Consider the following 19,661-nt stretch of genomic DNA (forward strand, 5'->3'; position numbering starts at 1 on the left):
ACACTAAAGCACTAACATATGTTGCGAAACCAGATGGTTAATGTTGATTTTGAGCAAAGTCCTAATGGCGAAGAAAGAGGTGGATAACTTCAGTGACAAAATTCCAATCTATGCAATCCTGGCAGCTGAAAAACTTTCTGCCAGTTATAGAACAGTGAAGATTTCTGGTGTACACAGCCAGAATTGGAGGAGCAAAATTTTAGACAATTAAAGGACTAGAAGAGGTTTAACATAGGAAAGGGTAAAGCAATGGAGGAATTGGAAAATAAGGATGAAGTGGTATAAAAAGGTTTTACTGAAACACAAGCTTATTGTCAATTGGATACTGATGCCTGAATGGAATCTGGTGTGCCAATGTTTGCATTAGGCTCGCTTTTCTTTATGATTTTTATTGAATTCATATTTCAGCATCTGCTATGATGGGATTTGAACATGTTCCCAGAACATTAGCCTACGATTCTGGATTACCAAGGACATTACCACTCTGTCAATACATCCTCATATATAATATTCCCACTTTAGCTTTATATCAACAAATCCAGGAAAATTTGTGCAATGTAGTTTTCAATTCTGTGTGAAAAAGGTTTACCTGCCAAGTACCCATATGTACAAACAATGGTGTTGCCATTATTAAAATGATAGACTTTGGAATTGCAGAGAAATGAGTACGTGTGTAATTTGCATTCTAATTTAAAACGTTAAGTACTTTTTTTATTTGCAATAGAAGTTCTAATTTGTATGCTTGAGAAATAAAGAATTCAATCTTGGGGTGAATGTGATTATGAAAATAAATTGATTGCAAATTCCTTGGGTTCTGTTTCCACCTCTTGAATTATATTTCAAGTGATCATATCACCTATATGACCATAGAATATTCTATAGTAGTATTGCTTGGCAGTTTGCTCTGCATTCCAGATTATGATGTAGGGCAGGTAAAAATCTAATGATTTTAAAATAAGAGTTCTGCATTTTCTTGAGAGAATCTATTTTGACAGCACTCTGACAATAGCACTAAAGACTGCTCCAAAACTTGCTACACTCTTAGCCACCTGCTCCAGTATAGCTACAACACTAGCAAGTCCCCAACAATGTGGAAAATTGCCAATGTGTGTCCTGTACATACAAAGCAGGATAAATCCAACCCAGCCAATTATCGCCCCTTCAGTCTCCTCTTGATCATTAGTAAAGTGATGGAAGGTGTCATCAAACAGCATCTGCTTATCAATAGCCTGCTCACTGGTTTGGGTTCTGCCAGAGCCACTCAGCTCCTGACCTAATTACACTCTTGATTCAAATATGGAACAGGAGTTGAATTCCAGAGGTGAGGTGAGAATGACTGGGCTTGACATCAAGACCGCATTTGACTAAACGTGGCATCAAGGAGTCCTAACAAAGCTGCAATCAATGGAAATCCGGAGGCAAACTCTCAGGTGGTTGGAGTCATACCTGGTGCATTGGAAGAAGATTAAGGTTGTTGGAGGTTAGTCATCTCAGCTCTAGGACATCTCTGTTAGGAGTCTGTCAGGGGAGTGTCCTAAGCCCAGCAATCTTCAGCTACTTTATCAATGACCTTCCCTCTATCATACCATCAGGAGTTAGAATGTTTTGCACTATTCTGGACTCCTCTGATACTGAAACAGATCATGTTCATATGCAACAAAACCTGGATATAGGCTGATAAAATCCAGATGTGGGCTGACAAATTTGTGCTGCACAAATGCCAGCATTGACCATCTCTAATAAAAGACAATCTAACCATCACTTCATGACATTTAGTGCTGTTACAATCATTGAATACTCCACTGTCGACATCCTTGGGATTACTGTTGACCAGAAACTCAACTGGTCCTGCTATATAAACAGTAGCAACAAAAGTAGGAACAAATTACTGCAGACACTGGAATCTGTGCTGAAGATAATGCTGGAGATCACAGCAGGTCAGACAGCATCCATAGGAAGAGAGCAGTGCTTTGAGTCTCGATGACTCTTCATCAGAGCTGAAGTAAAGTGTGAAGAGGACAGCTTTTATGCTTCAAATTGGAAGAATTGGGGTAGTGGGTGTAGGGTGCTGATGGTTCAAGGATGTTAACAGTTCAGTTTAAGTGATTGGAATGTGAGAATGGCAGAACAATGATGTGTCCTTGCCAGACTTGAAAGGATACAAGTAGTTCTCTTATAATGCCATAGTTTGGTTTCCGTGTGATCTTGCTTTTTAAGAAAATCATGCGATATTAGCATTATTTAAACTAATGGGGCCAGAATAGCTTTATAGCCAATACAGCTAAGGAAAGTTCACGTTCAACAAATATTGGTCTAAATTCAGCAATCATGTTATAGCCAATTTGTGTTGTAGAGACACATACTATAGAACTATAGGAGATATAGTGCTATAGGAGAGCCCCGTTAGTAAGTGGGATGAGGGGACGGGAGGACACGATAAGCTAAAAGATAGGGAAGAGATATTCACACTTTAAAGGTGTTGGCTGTAAAGTGCCTAGTCTGAAGATGAGATGTTGTTCCTCCAGTTAGCACTGTGATTCACTGGAACACTGCAGCATGTGGAGGACAGGCATGTGGTTATGTGAGCAGGACACCATGTTAAAATGACTGGCTGCATGAAGGTCTGGGTGGTTCTTGTGCACAGATCGGAGGTGTCCTGCAAAGTGGCCACCCAGTTTGCATTGGGCTTCTACAGTGTAGAGTAGGCCACATTGTGCACAGCAAATACAATATACAAGATTTGAGGAGGTGTAGATGAAATGCTACTTCACCTGGAAAGACTGCTTAGGCCCTGGGATAGTGAGCAGGGAGGAGGTGAAGGCCCACGTGTTACACCTGTGGTTACATGGGACGGTGCTATGCAGAGGGGGTATGGTGTTGGTGGTTGTGGAATCAACTAGCATGTCCTGGAGGAAACAATCCCTGAGAAATGAAGGCAGGGAGTGAGGGGAAAGATGTGTTTGGTGGTAGCGTTCTGCTGGAGCTTTGAAATGTCGGAGAATGATCTTTGAACACGGAGGCTGTTGGGATGAAAAGTGATGGCAAGAAGAGCCAAATCACTTTGTTGTGAGTAATAGCAAGGGCAAGTGTGGAAGCTCAGGTGATAGGTTGGATGCATTTAAGGGCCCTGATAACTGGGACCCATGAAGGCGCCCTCCTTTGACTTGGCTGAAGTGAGATGAATTAAAGGAGAATTGTTCAGTGAGAGAACAAGTTCAGCCAGGTGGAGGAGAGAGGTGGTGGTGGTGGGTGGGGATTGTTCAGGCCTCTGGTTGAGGAAGAAGCTGAGAGCTCTCAGACCATCCTGGTGGGGAATGGAGATACAGAGGGATTGGGCATCCATGGTGAACAGGAGGCAGTTAAAGCCAGGGAACTGGAAATTGTCAATATATGGGAGGGCATCAGGAACATCGCAGATGTAGGTAGGCAGCGTCTGTACAAGTTGAGAGAAGATGGAGCCATGGTAGGAGGAAATGAGCTCAGTGGGGCAGGAGCGATGGGCCTACTGGGGCAGTCTGGTTTGTGGATTTTGGGAAGGAGGTAGAAATGGGCTGTCCAGAGTTAGGCGACTACTAGGTTGGAGGCAGTGGGAGAGGGATCTCCAGAGGTAATGAGCCTTTGCAAGATAAAGAACCGTGCACCAGACTACAGCAGCACTGCCTTTTGTTTGATAACAAAGTTAGGGTTGGACCTAAGATAGCGAAGTGCAGCAATTTCAGAAGGGGACAGGCTAGAGTGGGTGAGAGGAGCAGAGAAATTGAGATGACCAATGTCACGTTGGCAGTTCAGAGGCTAGGAATACTTCAGTGTGTAACTCACCACCTGACTCCCCAAAGCCTAAAAGGGACAAGTAAGGAGTGTGATGGGATACTCTGCACTTGCCTGAATGAGTACAGCTCCAAAAACGCTCCAAGATTGACAACGTTCAGAACAAAACAGTCTGCTTGATTGGCACCATAATAACCACAAGCATCCACTCCCTCCACTACCAGCACTCAATTGGAGCAGTGTGTAATATTTAGACGATGCAAGGTAGAGAAATTTTCCAAAGAGCGTTAGCACTTTCCAAACCCATGTCGACTTCCATCTTGAAGGAAAGTGGCAGCAGATACATAAGAGCAACACCATCTGCAAGTTCCCCTCCAATCCACTCCTCACCCTGACTTGGAAATATATTACCGTTTCTTCGCTGTTGCTGAATCAAAATCCTGAGACTCTCTCCCTAACAGGATTGTGGATCTGCTGAGCATGGACTGCAGAGGTTTAAGAAAACCGCTCACCACCAGGTTTTCAAGGCCACCCAGGGGTTGGCAATTAATGCTAGCCTGCCAGCAATGCCCACATCCCACACAATAAAGGACATTCGTGATTTGGAGGTGCCGGTGTTGCACTAGGGTGTACAAAGTTAAAAATCATTCAACACCAGGTCATATAGTTCAACAGGTGAAGGAGCAGTGATCCAAATAAACCTGTTGGACTATAACTTGGTGTTGAGATTTTTAAGAAAATGTTTTTGTCATGTTAACATAATTAGGTCATTTAGTTATACAGCACAGACACAGACTCTGTTCAACTGGTCCATGCCGACCAGATATCCTAAATAAATCTAGTCCCTTTCTATTTATGTACTCATCCAGATGTTTTAAATGTTGCAATTGTACCAGTCTACATCACTTTCTCTGGTAGCTCGTTCTGTGTGTACACCACCCTCTGTGTGGAAAATGTTGGATCCCTTTTTAAATCTTTCCACTGTTACCTCAAACCTATGCCCTCGAGTTTTAGATTCCCCCATCCTGGGAAAAGACCTTGTCTATTTACCCTATCCATACCCCTCATGATTTTATAAACCTTTATAAGGTCACTCCTCAGCCTCTGCTCCAAGGAAAATATCTCCAGTATATTCAGCCTCTCCCTATAGTTCAAACCCTCCAACTCTGGCAAAATCCTTGTTAATCTTGTCGAAACAGTTACAAGGTTAACAACATTCTTCCTTTGGCAGGGAGACCAGAATTGCATGCAGTATTCCAATAGTGGCTTAACTGATGTCCTGTAAAGTCACAATATGATCTCCCAATTCCTATCCTCAGCAATCTAGGTTTGTTCAGTATATCATTTCAGTTGCATGGCACAATGATCTTTTGCTATAAATCTGTGCTGTTACTCCACAGCTACCTGATGAAGGAGCAGCGCTCTGAACGCTAGTGCTTCCAAGTAAACTTGTGGGACTATATAACTTGGTGTTGTGTGGTTTTTAGCTTTGTCTACCCCAGTCCAACACCGGATTATCCACATCATGGCCAAATAACTCAGTAAGAGGGCCTAGCAATCACTTCCCTAGCTTCACAGAGTTTTAGGGTACACCTGATCAGGTCCCAGGGATTTATGCATTTTAAGCCGTTCAGCATCACGTCTTATGTAATATGGACATTTTGCAAGTTGTCACTATTTATTTCCCAACATACTGTACAGAAGGATATGTAGAATAGAGTAAGCACTGATGCAAAATACTCATTTAGTGTCTTCCCCCATCTCCTTGCATTACATAAATGGGCCATTAGATTCTGCAGGTTCATACCTGTGTTTATACTACACACATGCCCCCTCCCACTCCTCTTTATCCACCCCATTGCTGAATCCTTCTAATTTTTTTTCTCCCTCAAGTTTTTAGCAACTTTTGAATGCATCTATGCTGTTCACCTCAATGAGTGGTTGCCAGTTCAATGTTGTAAGCAATCTGGGAAATTTCTTCCCAGTTCTCTTTTTCGTTTATTGATACTAAGCTTACGCTAATGGCACCTAATTCTGGGCATCTCGACATAGAAATGTCTGTTACTTTTAAAACTTTTCACTGTCTTCAAGATCTTTTAACAGACCATCCTTCAGTATTTTCTTTTGTAAAAGATAGAGCACCAGCTTGTTCGGTTTTTCCTGATGGGTATAATTTACAGTTTTGATATTCCTGTGAATCTCTTTGCATTCTTTTCAGTACTTCTATTTCTTTTTTATGATATTGAGACTCAAACTGTTCGCAATAATCTTACATCATTAATATAACTTCTCTGCTTTTCATTTCTATCCCTCCATCACCTTGATGTAATATTTTGAGATTCATTTCAAATGGCAAGTGGCTATTTATCCTGGATAATTTTAGTGGGGTAGTCATGAATGAACAATGTTGACTAAGAAGCAAAGCCAACAATAATGGGAAGGATATTGTTAAATCTGGGTGCAGGAAAGATTAACAAGGATGTTGCTGAGACTGAAGGGTTTGTGTTATTAGGAGAGGCTGATTAGGCTGGGGCTTTTCTCATTGGAGTGTTGGACACTGAGGGGTGACCTTATGGAGATTTATAAAATCATGAGGTGCATGGATAGGGTGCTTAGGCAAGGTTGTTTTCCTGGGCTGGGGTGTCCAAAACTAGAGGGCATAGGTTTAAGGTGACAGCGAAAAGATTTAAAAAGACCTGAGGGATAACTTTCTCATGCGGTGGATGGTGTGGCTATGCTACAAGCTGCCAGAGGGAGTGGTGGAGTCAGGTACAATTACAACTTTAAAAGGCATCTGGGTTGGTGTATGAATAGGAAGGGATATGGGCTTGGTGCTGGCAAATGGGACTACGTCAGATTGGGATGTTTCATTGGCACAGATGAGTTGGACTGAAGAGTATATTTGTGTTGTATGACTAATGGATAATATCTTCAGTTTTGTTCCGTGAATGAACTCTGCCATCAACACTTTTTTTCATGCCTGACATTGGCATAGGGTTTAAAGTGAGGACGGCAGATGCTGGAGATCAGAACTGAAAATGTGTTGCTGGAAAAGCGCAGCAGGTCAGGCAGCATCCAAGGAGCAGGAGAATCGACGTTTTGGGCATGAGCTCTTCTTCAGGAATGGCATAGGGTTACATGGCATCATCCAAGATTTGTTAATTGCATTATTTGGTCATCATGAGAGGGCATGTTCTCCACACTGAACCTCACAGTGCAGATTGCGATACTGACCACACTCTTGCCAGCAGCAATGCTTGGGTATACCTCCAAAGTTTTACAGTTCCAAAAACGTTGGCTTGGTGCACATGAGCATCATTGCACAAGTAACAATGCCAGAAATTGGCATTTTGTGGTGGTGTTGCTCTGATTGCTTCCCATCAGAGATATATCGGGAAGAGCTGAGGCTGGATTTGAAGTTGTTAAATGTCGTCATCCGTGGTAAATACAAAATAACAGACTGGTTGGAGACCTACTCAGTTAAGATGACATATGTCATTGACGTAAAAAAAAGCCCATATGATGTACTTCATAAATTCAATAGCAAAAAACTGGAAGATACTTTCCAGGTAAAGGATATGGAGAAATTGCCAAAATAAGCTGGATCAACTTGTGTTGAAAAATCCAGCTTTCTTCGATAATGCAAAGTTACAATCTGCATAAAAAGGAATTGAAGATGTTTGGTCCTATCATAACTAAAGTTGCCACTCTAAAGTCTGCAGATGATGAAATGCTTTCAGACCGAAGTAAACAGATATTTCTGTGAATTGTACTTCTGATGTGATGAATGTATTGAAGACCATGCTTGAAGTTCTTGCACTATGTCCTGTCATGAATGAGTTAGCTCAACTAAACTGAAAGAGACCATACAGTTCTTAACAAGCAGGCAAGTGTCAACGATGGAATCCCAGACAAACTGCTCAAGTTGGGGTGTTCCATCAGTTGCCGCACTTTAACGTCCTTGGCCACCTTTGCTTGCTCTAGCATTCCATAGGAGATGCATAATGCAAAATCATCTTGCTATACAAAGAGAAAGATTGCAGAATTCCACAATAAAATATGGTGTCACTCTCCTTAGTACCATGGAGAAGGTTTTTTTTCCCTAAGGTTGTATGACACAAATTATGAGCGTAAATCTTCTTTATATACCAGCTTTAAAAGAAATTTAAGGAACAGGGCATAGCACTGGCACTCTCCTCAAGGAAGGAGTATACAAGACGGGGAAAATAAGCTCACCGAAGCTCCTCAGTATCATCTACTTCCGTGACAATTTGCATTGTACAGGGGAAGACAGTCATGTATTCAAAAACTTCTGCTGAGTGAGAAGTTGGTAGAGTCAGGCGATCAGTTGGATCCCAGAGATCCACTTCAAGGAAGCTTGCAAGAATGAAATTAAGTGCCTTTGACATTGGTAATCACATTTGGGAGTCAGTAGATGAAGACAGGAAAATAGCAATACCTGATGCGCACCATGACGACTAGTGGCTACAGTAGTCTGACAACAGGCTGACACTGAAAATAACTGACACTTGCTGGAACTGCTCATTACTAGGATTGTCCTCTTTAGTCAACAGCAAAGGTGCACCATATGCCTGGTGTTGCTTCTGCCCTGCACTCCTAACTCTCCATTGACCAGTATTCTGTTTCCTATCATTCTGCCAATTTTGTGTCCATTTGCTGCTGTCCTTATTATTTCAAAACTTCCAACATTGCTCAGACTGGTGTGTCACTTTTGCAACAGCATGTATATGACATTAAAATGATTACTTTCTTCAATTCTCTGTTTCCTCATTAAAGTCTACATGTAGTCCGTTAAACAGCATTTTCCCTGAACAGATCGGTACAGGGTTTCCTTAACTAAACTGCATTTTCTCATGTAACTAATATATTTATCATAAAATAACATTTCTAGCAGGTTACCCACCAGCTTGATAAAATTGACTGGCTTGTAGTTGCATGGCTTGCTGTCACATGTTTTTGTTTTGAACAAAATTGTAACGTTTGTGATTCTACCATATTTTGGCACCTATTTCTGAGCCAGTGTAAGACTGGAACATCGTAGCCAGGTCCTCTGCTGAAGCCTGAAAGAAATTATTTTGAAATTGGTGGTTTTGCTCTATTTTCATTGACATTTTTTTAATGTAATAGTATATTTACTACAGCTTCACATATTTCCAGAAATATAGCTGTTATTGGCCTCTTGCTTTGTTTGATTGTTCAAAAAAAAAGGTATTCTGTCCTTCCTCTTATAGTCTCCACTTTTAGATTCCTGTGATTCCTCAGTGATTAATTAGGAAAATACTAATTAGAGTTTTCACTTCTTTAGATGGTGTACCACTTGCATGTTTGGATTTTAACACCATTACTTTAATTGAATAATTTGAATGGCCTTTGAAACTGAGTGTTAAGCTCATGTTTCACTGCAAGTCACTGACGTTGAGATGATTATTTTGAAAATAAAACAAAAAATTAACCATTTTGTCATGATTCTAAAATCACCTAAAGAATACAAATGCAAAATTAAAATTTGTACAACAATTTGCTTTTAAATTTGACATGTTTCTGGCATTTCACACTGGTATTATCAAGCACATTTGACCATAAGCCATATAAGGAAATAATTGGACAGACATGCAAACAATAGGTCAAAGAGATTTTAAGGAATCTCTTAATGGAGGAAGGGAAGAAATTACAAAGCTTGGAGTGACTGAAGGCATGACTGTAACTGGGTGGAATGAATTAAAATCAGGATGTTCAAGAAGCCAGCACTGGAGGAGACCAGAGATGCTGCAGGATTGTAAGGCTGGAAGATGTTACTATGATAAGGAGTGAATTGAGAACAAAGATGAGAATTTTTAAATTATTGGCTTTTCCCAAGCTGTGACCAGTGTAAACCACCCCTGACATTGAGAGGTACTTAAATTGTTGAAACCACCTACATGGATATCCTAGGTATCAGTATTGATTGGAATCTTAATTGGATTGACCACACACATACTCAGGATATAAGAATGGTTCAGACATGGCAGATTTAATGCAGGTAACTTGTTTCCTAACTCTTCCAAATATTTCCACTAGCTACAGGACACAAATCAGGAATATCAGTTACTTGGATGGTTGTATTTTCTAACATATTAGAAGCTCAACACCATCAAGGACAAAGTAGCCTACTTGATTGGAAACCCATCCACGAAACGTTCGTTTCCTCAAGCTGCAACTTCTGTACCACACATTCCATTTACAAATTGTACTACAGGTATTTGCCAAGGCTTCTTTTGTAAGGTGTTAAACCTGTCACCCAATAGAGTCAGCAACTGTATTGGAATAGCACCAGCTGCAATTTCCCTCCTAGTCCTAATTGGAAATATATCACCATTCACATATTGTCACTGGGTCAAAATCCTGGAACTCATTCCTTTAACAGCACTGCAGTTGTACCTATACCACATGGTGTGCAGCTGTTTAAGAAGATGGCTTATAAACATTTTTTTTTCCACAGTCAAGAGGAGAGTCCTTGCACACAAACAGACACTGGTCCAGCTCCTGTTTTTTTTTTCTTCCCCTTTTTACCCCCACACTACCGCCTAACTGCAATTGTGCTTATCATAAATATCTTCGGGGTAATTGAGGATGGACAATAACAGCCTATTTGATGAATCAATAAATAAAGCAATTGGGCACTGTTAGAGGTTCAAATCAAGGTGATGGCAATTAGTTTTATCATATTGTTAAAGTTAATTGACATAGAACTTTTGTTAGGATAATCTACTACCTGTCAGTCAGAGTCCAAGACTTAAAATTACTGTCATCATTGTGCACTCTGCAAAATATGAAATAAGTTGACATTGAGTTAAGCAAAAATTCTTGGTATTGATGTTGAAAGATCTTGCATGAAAATGTGTTGAGAACAAATATCTTTATTCCAGTCATGTGTCATATATCATATTTGCTAATGCCAACTAATGTTGATGGGATAATATTGGTGTTTGTTTTGTTATTTGCAGCATTTGGTAGTGTCTTTTTGTTCTATTGTGTACTTTTGGCTATAGGGACTTCAGGACTGATAAAAGATTGTCGATCTTTAACAGTAATTTTACTTTTCTGTCCCCAGATGTTGTTTGATTTGCTGAATAATGCCAGCATTTTCTGTCCTTGCTTGGAAAACCACTTTGCTGGATATCTTCTCTTAACTGGGAGAGTTCATAGCAGAGATACAGCTTTGAACAATTATTTGTTTTTAGGAGATTGCACATTGCATTTGACAATTTAGATAAACTTTAAAAAGGCTAATTCAAAAGGCATTTATAGAGTTAGATTTTGGATCATCCCTGAACTTTCCTGGTTGTAGTGAATTTTAATTGTTTTGGTTTCACCAGACATTCTGTGTCATAAGGAAAAAATGCAGCCTGTAAAGACTTTATTGTTTTTACAGTTGTCAGAACTTGTCTTTAATTAACTAGAACTTTTTAAAATGAAATAAACTGGGTGTTTTGCTGAATATAGCTGCAATGTTAACTGCAAATGTAATAAACAACCAACGGAAGTCAGTTTCTTGAAGACATGAAAACAGATCTATTAGTGACAGTAGTCCAGCTAGATAGTAATAAAGTAAAAGGGATAATGGGAAAGGTAGATGAGGGTGAGCAGGGAGAGAGCAGGAACTACTGTGTGGCTTTGGGGGTGGGGGGGGGGAGGGGAGAGTCATTGAGAAGAGCAGTGGTGGACAAGGAAGAAATAGGATGGCATCAGATGAATTAGATGCAGAGATGAGTAGTTGGGTTTAGAGAGTGGCTAGAATTATATGAACTGGGAAGGCTGGGGAAAGGGGATTTTGATATTGCAACTGTGAACTGATTCTAATGGCATTCAAAAAGTGTGGAGCTGGAAAAGCACAGCAGGTCATGCAGCATCGGAGGAGCAGGAGAATTGATGTTTCGGGCATGAGCCTTTTCACCAGGAATGATTCTCATGGCAGCTAGGGTATTTTCTTTATTGGGGTGGTGACTGAAGTGATACATTGATGGCCTGATTGGTATCTTGTAGATTTCTTTGGTATAAAAATGTATCATAAAATGTGAAATAACCTAAATTTTAGTTTAAAATTTTATATGTAAAGATTCTAATTTTGTTGAGGAAGCACACACAACTTCACCACTAATTTTATCCCTTTTAGATTTAGTGTTTTTCTCCAGTGTAAGTAAGTGGGGAATTCCTATAACATAGGTTACAATATAAATGCAATGACTTTTATTTTCCTTCCATTTGGAAAATAATCTGGACAAAGGCAAACTGTTGTTAAATTATTGCTAATTTCTTGAATTTGCATAAATCTACATGTTGCTGCTTCACAGAGAAGGGAGAATTGATAAATCTGGGGTGATAGTTAAACGGGCACACTGACAGATACCATTTGTAGGCCGTCTTGTGGTGTAGTGGAGGTGGCCTTCCTTCTGGGTCAGGAGGTCTTAATTCCAGTCCTAGCTTCCACAGAGATATACCGTAACAGGTCTCAACAGGTTGGCTGAAGTTCTTTAAAAGCTGTTTTGTAACTGGTCAAACCCTGTCCACTGATTTCGTATGTCAGAACTGAAGGTACGACCAGGTTCACTCCATTGTTACAGCAGTTATAAAGTTACAGTCTCTTTTGTTTATATTACAGTTCTCTGCTGTTCCGGAGCCTTTGAGCTGCCATGACTATCTGCCTGAATTGTCTCACATGTCTTCCTGCACAGAGCAGAAAGGCAGTACTGTGTCTTGGGAACAGCTGGAGGCCATGGAACTCCCATCTTTCCAGCCTGCCTACTTGGTTTTATGTCGTGTTCTCCTCAATGTTATTCATGAATGCTTGAAACTGAGGTTGGAGCAGAGACCTGCAGGAGAGCCATCATTGCTCAGCATTAAACAGGTAGCCTGCCAAAATAATCTGTAACATGGAGTAGAAGTTTAAATTTGTGTCTGTTTTCATCATTCTCTTGGAATTTGTGATGTGATTTCACATTTTTTTTAATGACGTTTAATGTACAAACTTCTGTAGAAAGTTCACTTTCTTTTTAGAGCTATTGTTACTTTCTGTACTTTTATAGAAAACATTTTTTGCATGTAAACTAATGCTTCTTGTCACAAGAGTAGAACTTCATACATATGTATGATTAGTTCAAATAAATTACAATAAATGAAACTATTGTCTTTAAGCTGTGCTGTAAATATTTTCGATTAATAATCTTAATAGTTTCACTATGAACTGTGTATTTTCTGTCTTGATTTAGTACTTTTTTTCTGATCATAAATCTGGGGAAAATCTATTGGAGTGGTGTATCTTGTACTTTGTCATTAGACTTAAACACTTCCTTTCAAATTTCTTTTTGGGCTGTTTAACACTGGAAGTATGAACTGATAATGATCCAGGAAGGGCACCAGGGATCTTGGGACCTTGATGAATGATGAAAAGATTGGAGAAATGTTTCCATTGTGATTTTAAAGAATGAAAAACAAATAGGAGTGATAGAGATGGTGTATGAATATTGAAGTAGATAAATTAAGAATCAAATCAGTCGCCCCTGTTATAGGAAGGATGTTATGAAGCTAGATAGGGTTTGGAAGAGATTCACCAAGATGTTGCTGTGTATGGAAGGTTTGAGTTATAAAGAAAGGCTGGATAGGCTGTGACCTTTTTCACTGGAGCATAGGACGTTGAGAGGTGACTTTATAGAGATTTATAAAATCGTGAAAGTGAGGATTAATGGTAGGTGTTTTTTTCCCTCTGGTGAGGGATTTCAAGATTATGGAGCATAATTTTAAGGTGAGAGGAGAGTGATTTTTAAAAAAAGATGTGAGGGGCAAATTTTGGTTCGCGTGAGGAATGAACTTCCTGATGAAATGGTGGATACAAACACAGTTATGATGTTTAAAAGACAGTTAGAAATATACATGAATTGAAAATGTTTGGTGGGATATGGACTAGGAGCAGGCAGGTGGGACTAGTTTAGTTTGGGATTATGTTCAGCATGGACTGTTTGGACCGAAGAGTGTGTTTCTGTACTGTATGACTCTGTAAAAGAGAAATAGAAAGGAAAGAGGATTGGATTAGGAGAGAAATATGCAAAAAGAGAAAGGAAAACAAAATACATTTTAAAACATCTTTCAAAGAACAATTTGTCGTCTCCTTTTTACGCCGCAGAGCTCGATCTAAGCCATAGTGATCATTGTGTTATTGAAAGAGAACTATCGAGATCCAGCTCAAACTTTCTGCATTGAATTAGATGTACAGTTATATCCAAATAAAAGGCAAGCTGTCAAAAAGGATAGAGAAACCTCAAGTAACAGTGTTGCTCGCTTTAGATAGCGTAGTATGAAATGACTAATATCTTCTGGATATCTGCAACTCATGGTATATCTCCTCCAGAATCTTTTGACTGATGTGTACAATAATAACATTAGTGCATCGTTTTCCCAAGATTTGGTTTGTGTTTTTATACAAATCCTGTTGATAGAAAGTTGTTTTCAATGTTGTTCAGTTACAGTAAAGAAATTAGATATTTTGAGCAGCTAGTGTGCTGAGGTTATATTGGAAACTAATAGTTTTGTAAATGAAGCTGCTTTTAACAGGCAAGAATACTTTATTCTACCTTATGATCAGTTCTCAGATGGCAATCACAGGGCTTTGACTGTCAGTAATATTCTAGAAAGCAATGTGGTGTTGATATTGAATTCCTAAGACATCCATTATTGGCTCCTCCAGTGCTCACCCCAATGTCAAATGATATTAAAAGATTTTTTTAAAAATAAGGTGCTGCAACTCAACAGGTCTGGCAGCATCTATGTAGAGGGAAAGGTTTTCTCTCTCTCCACAGATGCCGTCAGGCCTGCTGAGTTTTTCCAATGCTCTGCTTTTATTTCAGATCTCAAGCATTTGCAACATATTAGTTTTTTTCCCACCAATTTTGTTTCTTCCTGCCCTCTTGTTGAAATATCATTTCATGGATGCCAGTTTTCCTTTGGCTCCTTGCTCAAGTGACAACACTCTGTGTACATGTCATAAGGTTTTAATAAGGGAGATTTGATGGCCAAGCTAATCCTGGTGTCACTTGACATTTATACAGCAAGCAGGAGTCTCTTTTTAATGATCAGAGTTTGATGCCCTGATTGATATTACCTACTTTTGGTATGAATTACGGTGCCCTCAAAACAACTTGCCTGAAATCGGCTAATTCAGAATAGCACAAAAAACCCATTTTACATGTTGCCTCAAATGGAAATTTAAAGCCAGTAATTGCGTATTACATGCTGACTTTGCCAAAAGACTCTTATGTATTTGGCCTTATCAGTAAATGTTTCAAAATTCTGCATATAATGGTTATTTGTATTACAGTTAGTCAGAGAGTGCAAGGAAGTACTGAAGGGTGGCCTACTTATGAAACAGTATTATCAGTTCATGCTGCATGGGATCATGGATGAATTCCAGCGACAGCAGAAAGTTAACAGCAATATCGATGAATTTGAGGAAGATCTACATAAAATGTTGATTGTGAGTATATAGGTAATGATTTTGATAATTAATGAATTGAACTCTGGGTTTTTTGCTTGGATTTGGCACTGGAATGTTTTAATAACCTGACCAAAAAATACTCAAGGGCATTGTTACTGTTGTGATGTCTGAAAATGGGGCCGGTGATGACAGCAACAAAGAAACTGGCTAACTCAGTTTAAATTTATTTTAATGCATTTTGATTAATGATGTAAATTGTAATCTTGTTTATAAAGAGTTTGCATGAGTACCATGTCAAACTGTTCCTTCCATCAATTTTTTCCTTTCTTAAGGTTTCATAAGTTTCTGCTTGACTTCAAACTATATATTGTTAATGTAATTAAGTATCTAGCTTTTATGACTGCGTAGAATTAAATTTATAATAGTGATTTATGTACATTTTGATCTACAGTTACTGGTATGGTTTTTGTCAAATGAATTATGAATACCTAAATTATTAGAAATAGCATAATACCACCTTTCTGCATAATGACCTTTCTGTGCTTGCATTAAAATCATTACAATTTTGTAGTATAAAATCTAATCTAGTGAAATAGCATTATTTGACTGTGAACTATGAGCTGCTTAAAATGCAAGTTACGTACAAACAAAATTTTTTGCCACCTGTCCTGAACTATTGGGAACAAAGCCGATTGGTATTTAATCTAATTTTATTAAATGCTGCGCACACTATTCTAGTGCTCTGAATTCATTCAGTTTGATAATTCTCACTCTCCTCCTGCCCACTTCTATGTCTATCTTTCTCTTCCTCCCTGTGCATGTCTGTCTCTCTCTCTGTCTCTCTGTCTCTCTGTCTCTCTGTCTCTCTGTCTCTCTGTCTCTCTGTCTCTCTGTCTCTCTGTCTCTCTGTCTCTCTGTCTCTCTGTCTCTCTGTCTCTCTGTCTCTCTGTCTCTCTGTCTCTCTGTCTGTCTCTCTCTCTCTCTCTCCGTCTCTCTCTCTGTCTGTCTCTCTGTCTGTCTGTCTGTCTCTCTGTCTGTCTGTCTCTCTCTCTGTCTGTCTCTCTCTCTGTCTGTCTCTCTCTCTGTCTGTCTCTCTCTCTGTCTGTCTCTCTCTCTCTGTCTGTCTCTCTCTCTCTGTCTGTCTCTCTCTCTCTGTCTGTCTCTCTCTCTCTGTCTGTCTCTCTCTCTCTGTCTGTCTCTCTCTGTCTCTCTCTGTCTCTCTCTCTCTGTCTGTCTCTCTCTCTCTCTCGCATACACACGCACATATCTCTGTCTCCCCAACTCCTCCCCTCTGTGTGTCTCTTTTCTTGCTCTCTCACACTCTCGCTATGTGTGTGTGCCTGCCTTGAAATGGCTACCTTTTTGTTGGCACTCTTAAACTTTTATCTGCACTTAGCCTTTTCAGCAAGATTCATAATGATTAGGAACTGATTAAACACACCAAGCCTTCCCTCACATATCTTGTAGAATAATGAGGTCTGTAACATTTCTACATTTATCCTGGCTCAGTCCAAATAATGGAGGACAGATGGATGAATAAAAATTTAGGTCCTTTGTGATCTGTGTTGCGGTAGTCATTTTGGTTTCTGGAGATGTGTAGGAACACTCCTAGTTTTTAAAAAAGTTACTTTTCTTCCCTTGTCCTCTCAAGTCCATGGCCAGGAAAGCAAGCAAACAGTAACCTGTTCCAGCCTTGAGCGTAAAAGATACACTGATGTCTTATTTGACCTTTATGTTGAGCTTCAGACGTCTAAGCTGCTCCATCATCTGTTCCTACTTCCTCCTCCTCGACTTTGACCAGTTCCTACTCACGCTGCCCTCCATGGTGTGGTTAACACTAGGCTTGATAATTGAAATGTTTTCCTCGCTAGCTTCTGCTAACTTGAATTCATACTAACTTTTATAACAAGTACTTAAACCATACTTTGTGGCTGTACTGATTCCTGATTTGGCAGTAACTTTGATTTATTTTCAAATCCCCCTATTATCCCAAGTGTTTATTCATCCCTCCAACTCTCCAAGATGTCTATGCTCCTCTGACTCTGACCTTATGCATCTCATTGATTTTAATCACTATGCAATTGACTACTACACCTTCAGCTGTTTGGACTCTGGAATTCAGTCCCTAGACGACTACTTCTCTATCCCTCAGCTTTTTAAGATTCCCTTTAAAATCATCTTTCTTGAAGTTTGTGTTCTAATATTTCCTTGTGTTCAGTTATTATAAATGTAAAGTTATTATATAAATGCATGTAACTGTGTGATGACATGACTTGACTTTAAGCACATTCCCTCCTCCCTTTAATCCCTACTGTGGTGGCATCCATTATGGTGGAGTTGTGTGTTTGAGCAAATGTTCTTCTCCATGATACAGCAGTTCTGTTCCAAGATTTATCAGGGCTAGTGTGTATTTATAACTTCTGTCTTCTCCTTTAATAACTTACTATAACATGGGTCTTTCAGCTGTTTATTTCACAGTGTCTACATTAGCTGTGTATACATAGCTTGGAGCTAGTAATTATATTGGTGTATAGTTCTATTGCAGCAAAAGTGTTCCTACATGGAGTACCACCTGGAGCAGATGGGAAGATGAGTGCACTGGTCCAAAGTGCTAAAATATGCATTGCAAAGTTCGGATAGTCTGCTTTTTTGTTTCAGAACTTTTTTTTTCCAGTGCTGTGTACATATTTCCTTGGTCATTACAGGTTTATTTTGATTATATGCGGAGTTGGATACAGATGCTGCAGCATTTACCCCAAGCTTCTCACAGTCTGAAGAACCTTCTTGAAATAGAATGGAACTTTACCAAAGAAATAACCCCCTGCATAAGAGGAGGAGAGGCCCAAGCAGGCAAACTCTTCTGGTAGGACCTTTTGTTATTATAATTATTGTAAAAACAGTTTAGATTAGATTACTTTAGATTAGATTACTTTAGATTACTTTAGATTACTTTACAGTGTGGAAACAGGCCCTTCGGCCCAACAAGTCCACACCGCCCCGCCGAAGCGTAACCCACCCATACCCCTACATCTACATTTACCCCTTACCTAACACTATGGGCAATTTAGCATGGCCAATTCACCTGGCCTGCACATCTTTGGACTGTGGGAGGAAACCGGAGCACCCGGAGGAAACCCACGCAGACACGGGGAGAATGTGCAAACTCCACACAGTCAGTCGCCTGAGGCGGGAATTGAACCCGGGTCTCAGGCGCTGTGAGGCAGCAGTTCTTTTTACAAGTTATCTAGTTGACAGTTGAATAGACGGCAGAGCAAGATTCTTATATTTTAAGGTTTTTAATCCAGACTAAAAGCACTATTGACTAAACATTATTATTTTAGGGGACTTAGACTTAAGTGACAACAGAATTTTCCACTCTTTTTCTTTTACTTTTTACCTTTATTTTTAACAGAACCAAAAATTCCACTTCATAAGTACATTTTTCACTGTCCATAAAGTAGTAATGCCCCTTCAATTTTCCAACACCCACTCCAAAAATTTTTTTTTCACTCTCCTAAGGGTTTAATTCCATTCTTTTTTCTTTCCTAGATAGTAACCTTTAACCCTCGAGCTGCCTTCAGTGGTAAGGGTTTTTTTTTAAATTAGAGGTTTTTTGTCCAGCACAAGTCTTCCATTCTTTTTTCAAATCCTCATGAATTTGGTCTTTAGAATTGAATATAAGCTTCAAACCACATACTTATGTTACCCAGTTGGAACTGGGATTCCTTGAGGTTCAGTGTTCTAAGAGTTGCATAGAATCCTTATATTGTGGAAAGAGGTCATTCAGTTTTCAAGTCCACACCGACCCGCTGAAGAGCAAACCACCCAGACCCAGCCCCCAGTCCTGTCCCTGTAACCCTGCATTTACTATGGCATATCCACTTAGCTTGCACGTCCCTAGACACTACAGACAATTTAGACATGCCAATCCACCTAACCTGCACATCTTTAGACTGTGGGAAGAAAGCAGCAACTGGCTGTAACCCATGCATACGTGGAGAGAATGTGCAAGTTCCTCACAGACAGTCGCCCAAGAGGAATTGAACCTGGGTCACTGACCCTGTGAGGGAACAGTGCTAACCATTGAACCACTGTGCACCCTGAACCATCCTTGAACTTTGTCCTTATCAAAGGAACCTAACTCCACAAAGTTTGTGCTTGCAGGGAGATGTTGAACTGGTCACCCTTGCAATCAGAAACAACTAAGCTGCTCATGTTAAAGCATTTTGAATATCCTTCTCCCTCCCCTTTCCCTATGCCTTAACGCAAGGTAGTTGACTTCAAACATACCTCTACCCCAGAACCTTTAGATGGGAGACTTACTATATTCTCCACTGACCCAATATCTGTCACATTTATGTGACTTTTTGGTGCTCATTGAAAGTAAAATTGTAATCCAAAAATGTTG

General features: G+C 39.7%; 1 protein-coding gene across 7 annotated transcripts in view; it reads left to right on the forward strand.

Moving 5' to 3' along the window:
• map3k4 (mitogen-activated protein kinase kinase kinase 4) overlaps window positions 1-19,661 on the forward strand; it is a 204,090-nt gene that overhangs the window by 90,298 nt on the left and 94,131 nt on the right. For all 7 annotated transcript variants that reach the window (XM_072581200.1, XM_072581199.1, XM_072581197.1 and 4 more), the window contains 3 exons: window positions 12,428-12,673; window positions 15,137-15,292; window positions 17,959-18,116. In XM_072581200.1, the coding sequence (XP_072437301.1) occupies window positions 12,428-12,673; window positions 15,137-15,292; window positions 17,959-18,116 (560 nt within the window). The remainder of the gene's footprint in view (window positions 1-12,427; window positions 12,674-15,136; window positions 15,293-17,958; window positions 18,117-19,661) is intronic.

This window comes from Chiloscyllium punctatum, chromosome 11 (genome assembly GCF_047496795.1).
Source record: "Chiloscyllium punctatum isolate Juve2018m chromosome 11, sChiPun1.3, whole genome shotgun sequence".
Lineage (NCBI taxonomy): Eukaryota > Metazoa > Chordata > Chondrichthyes > Orectolobiformes > Hemiscylliidae > Chiloscyllium > Chiloscyllium punctatum.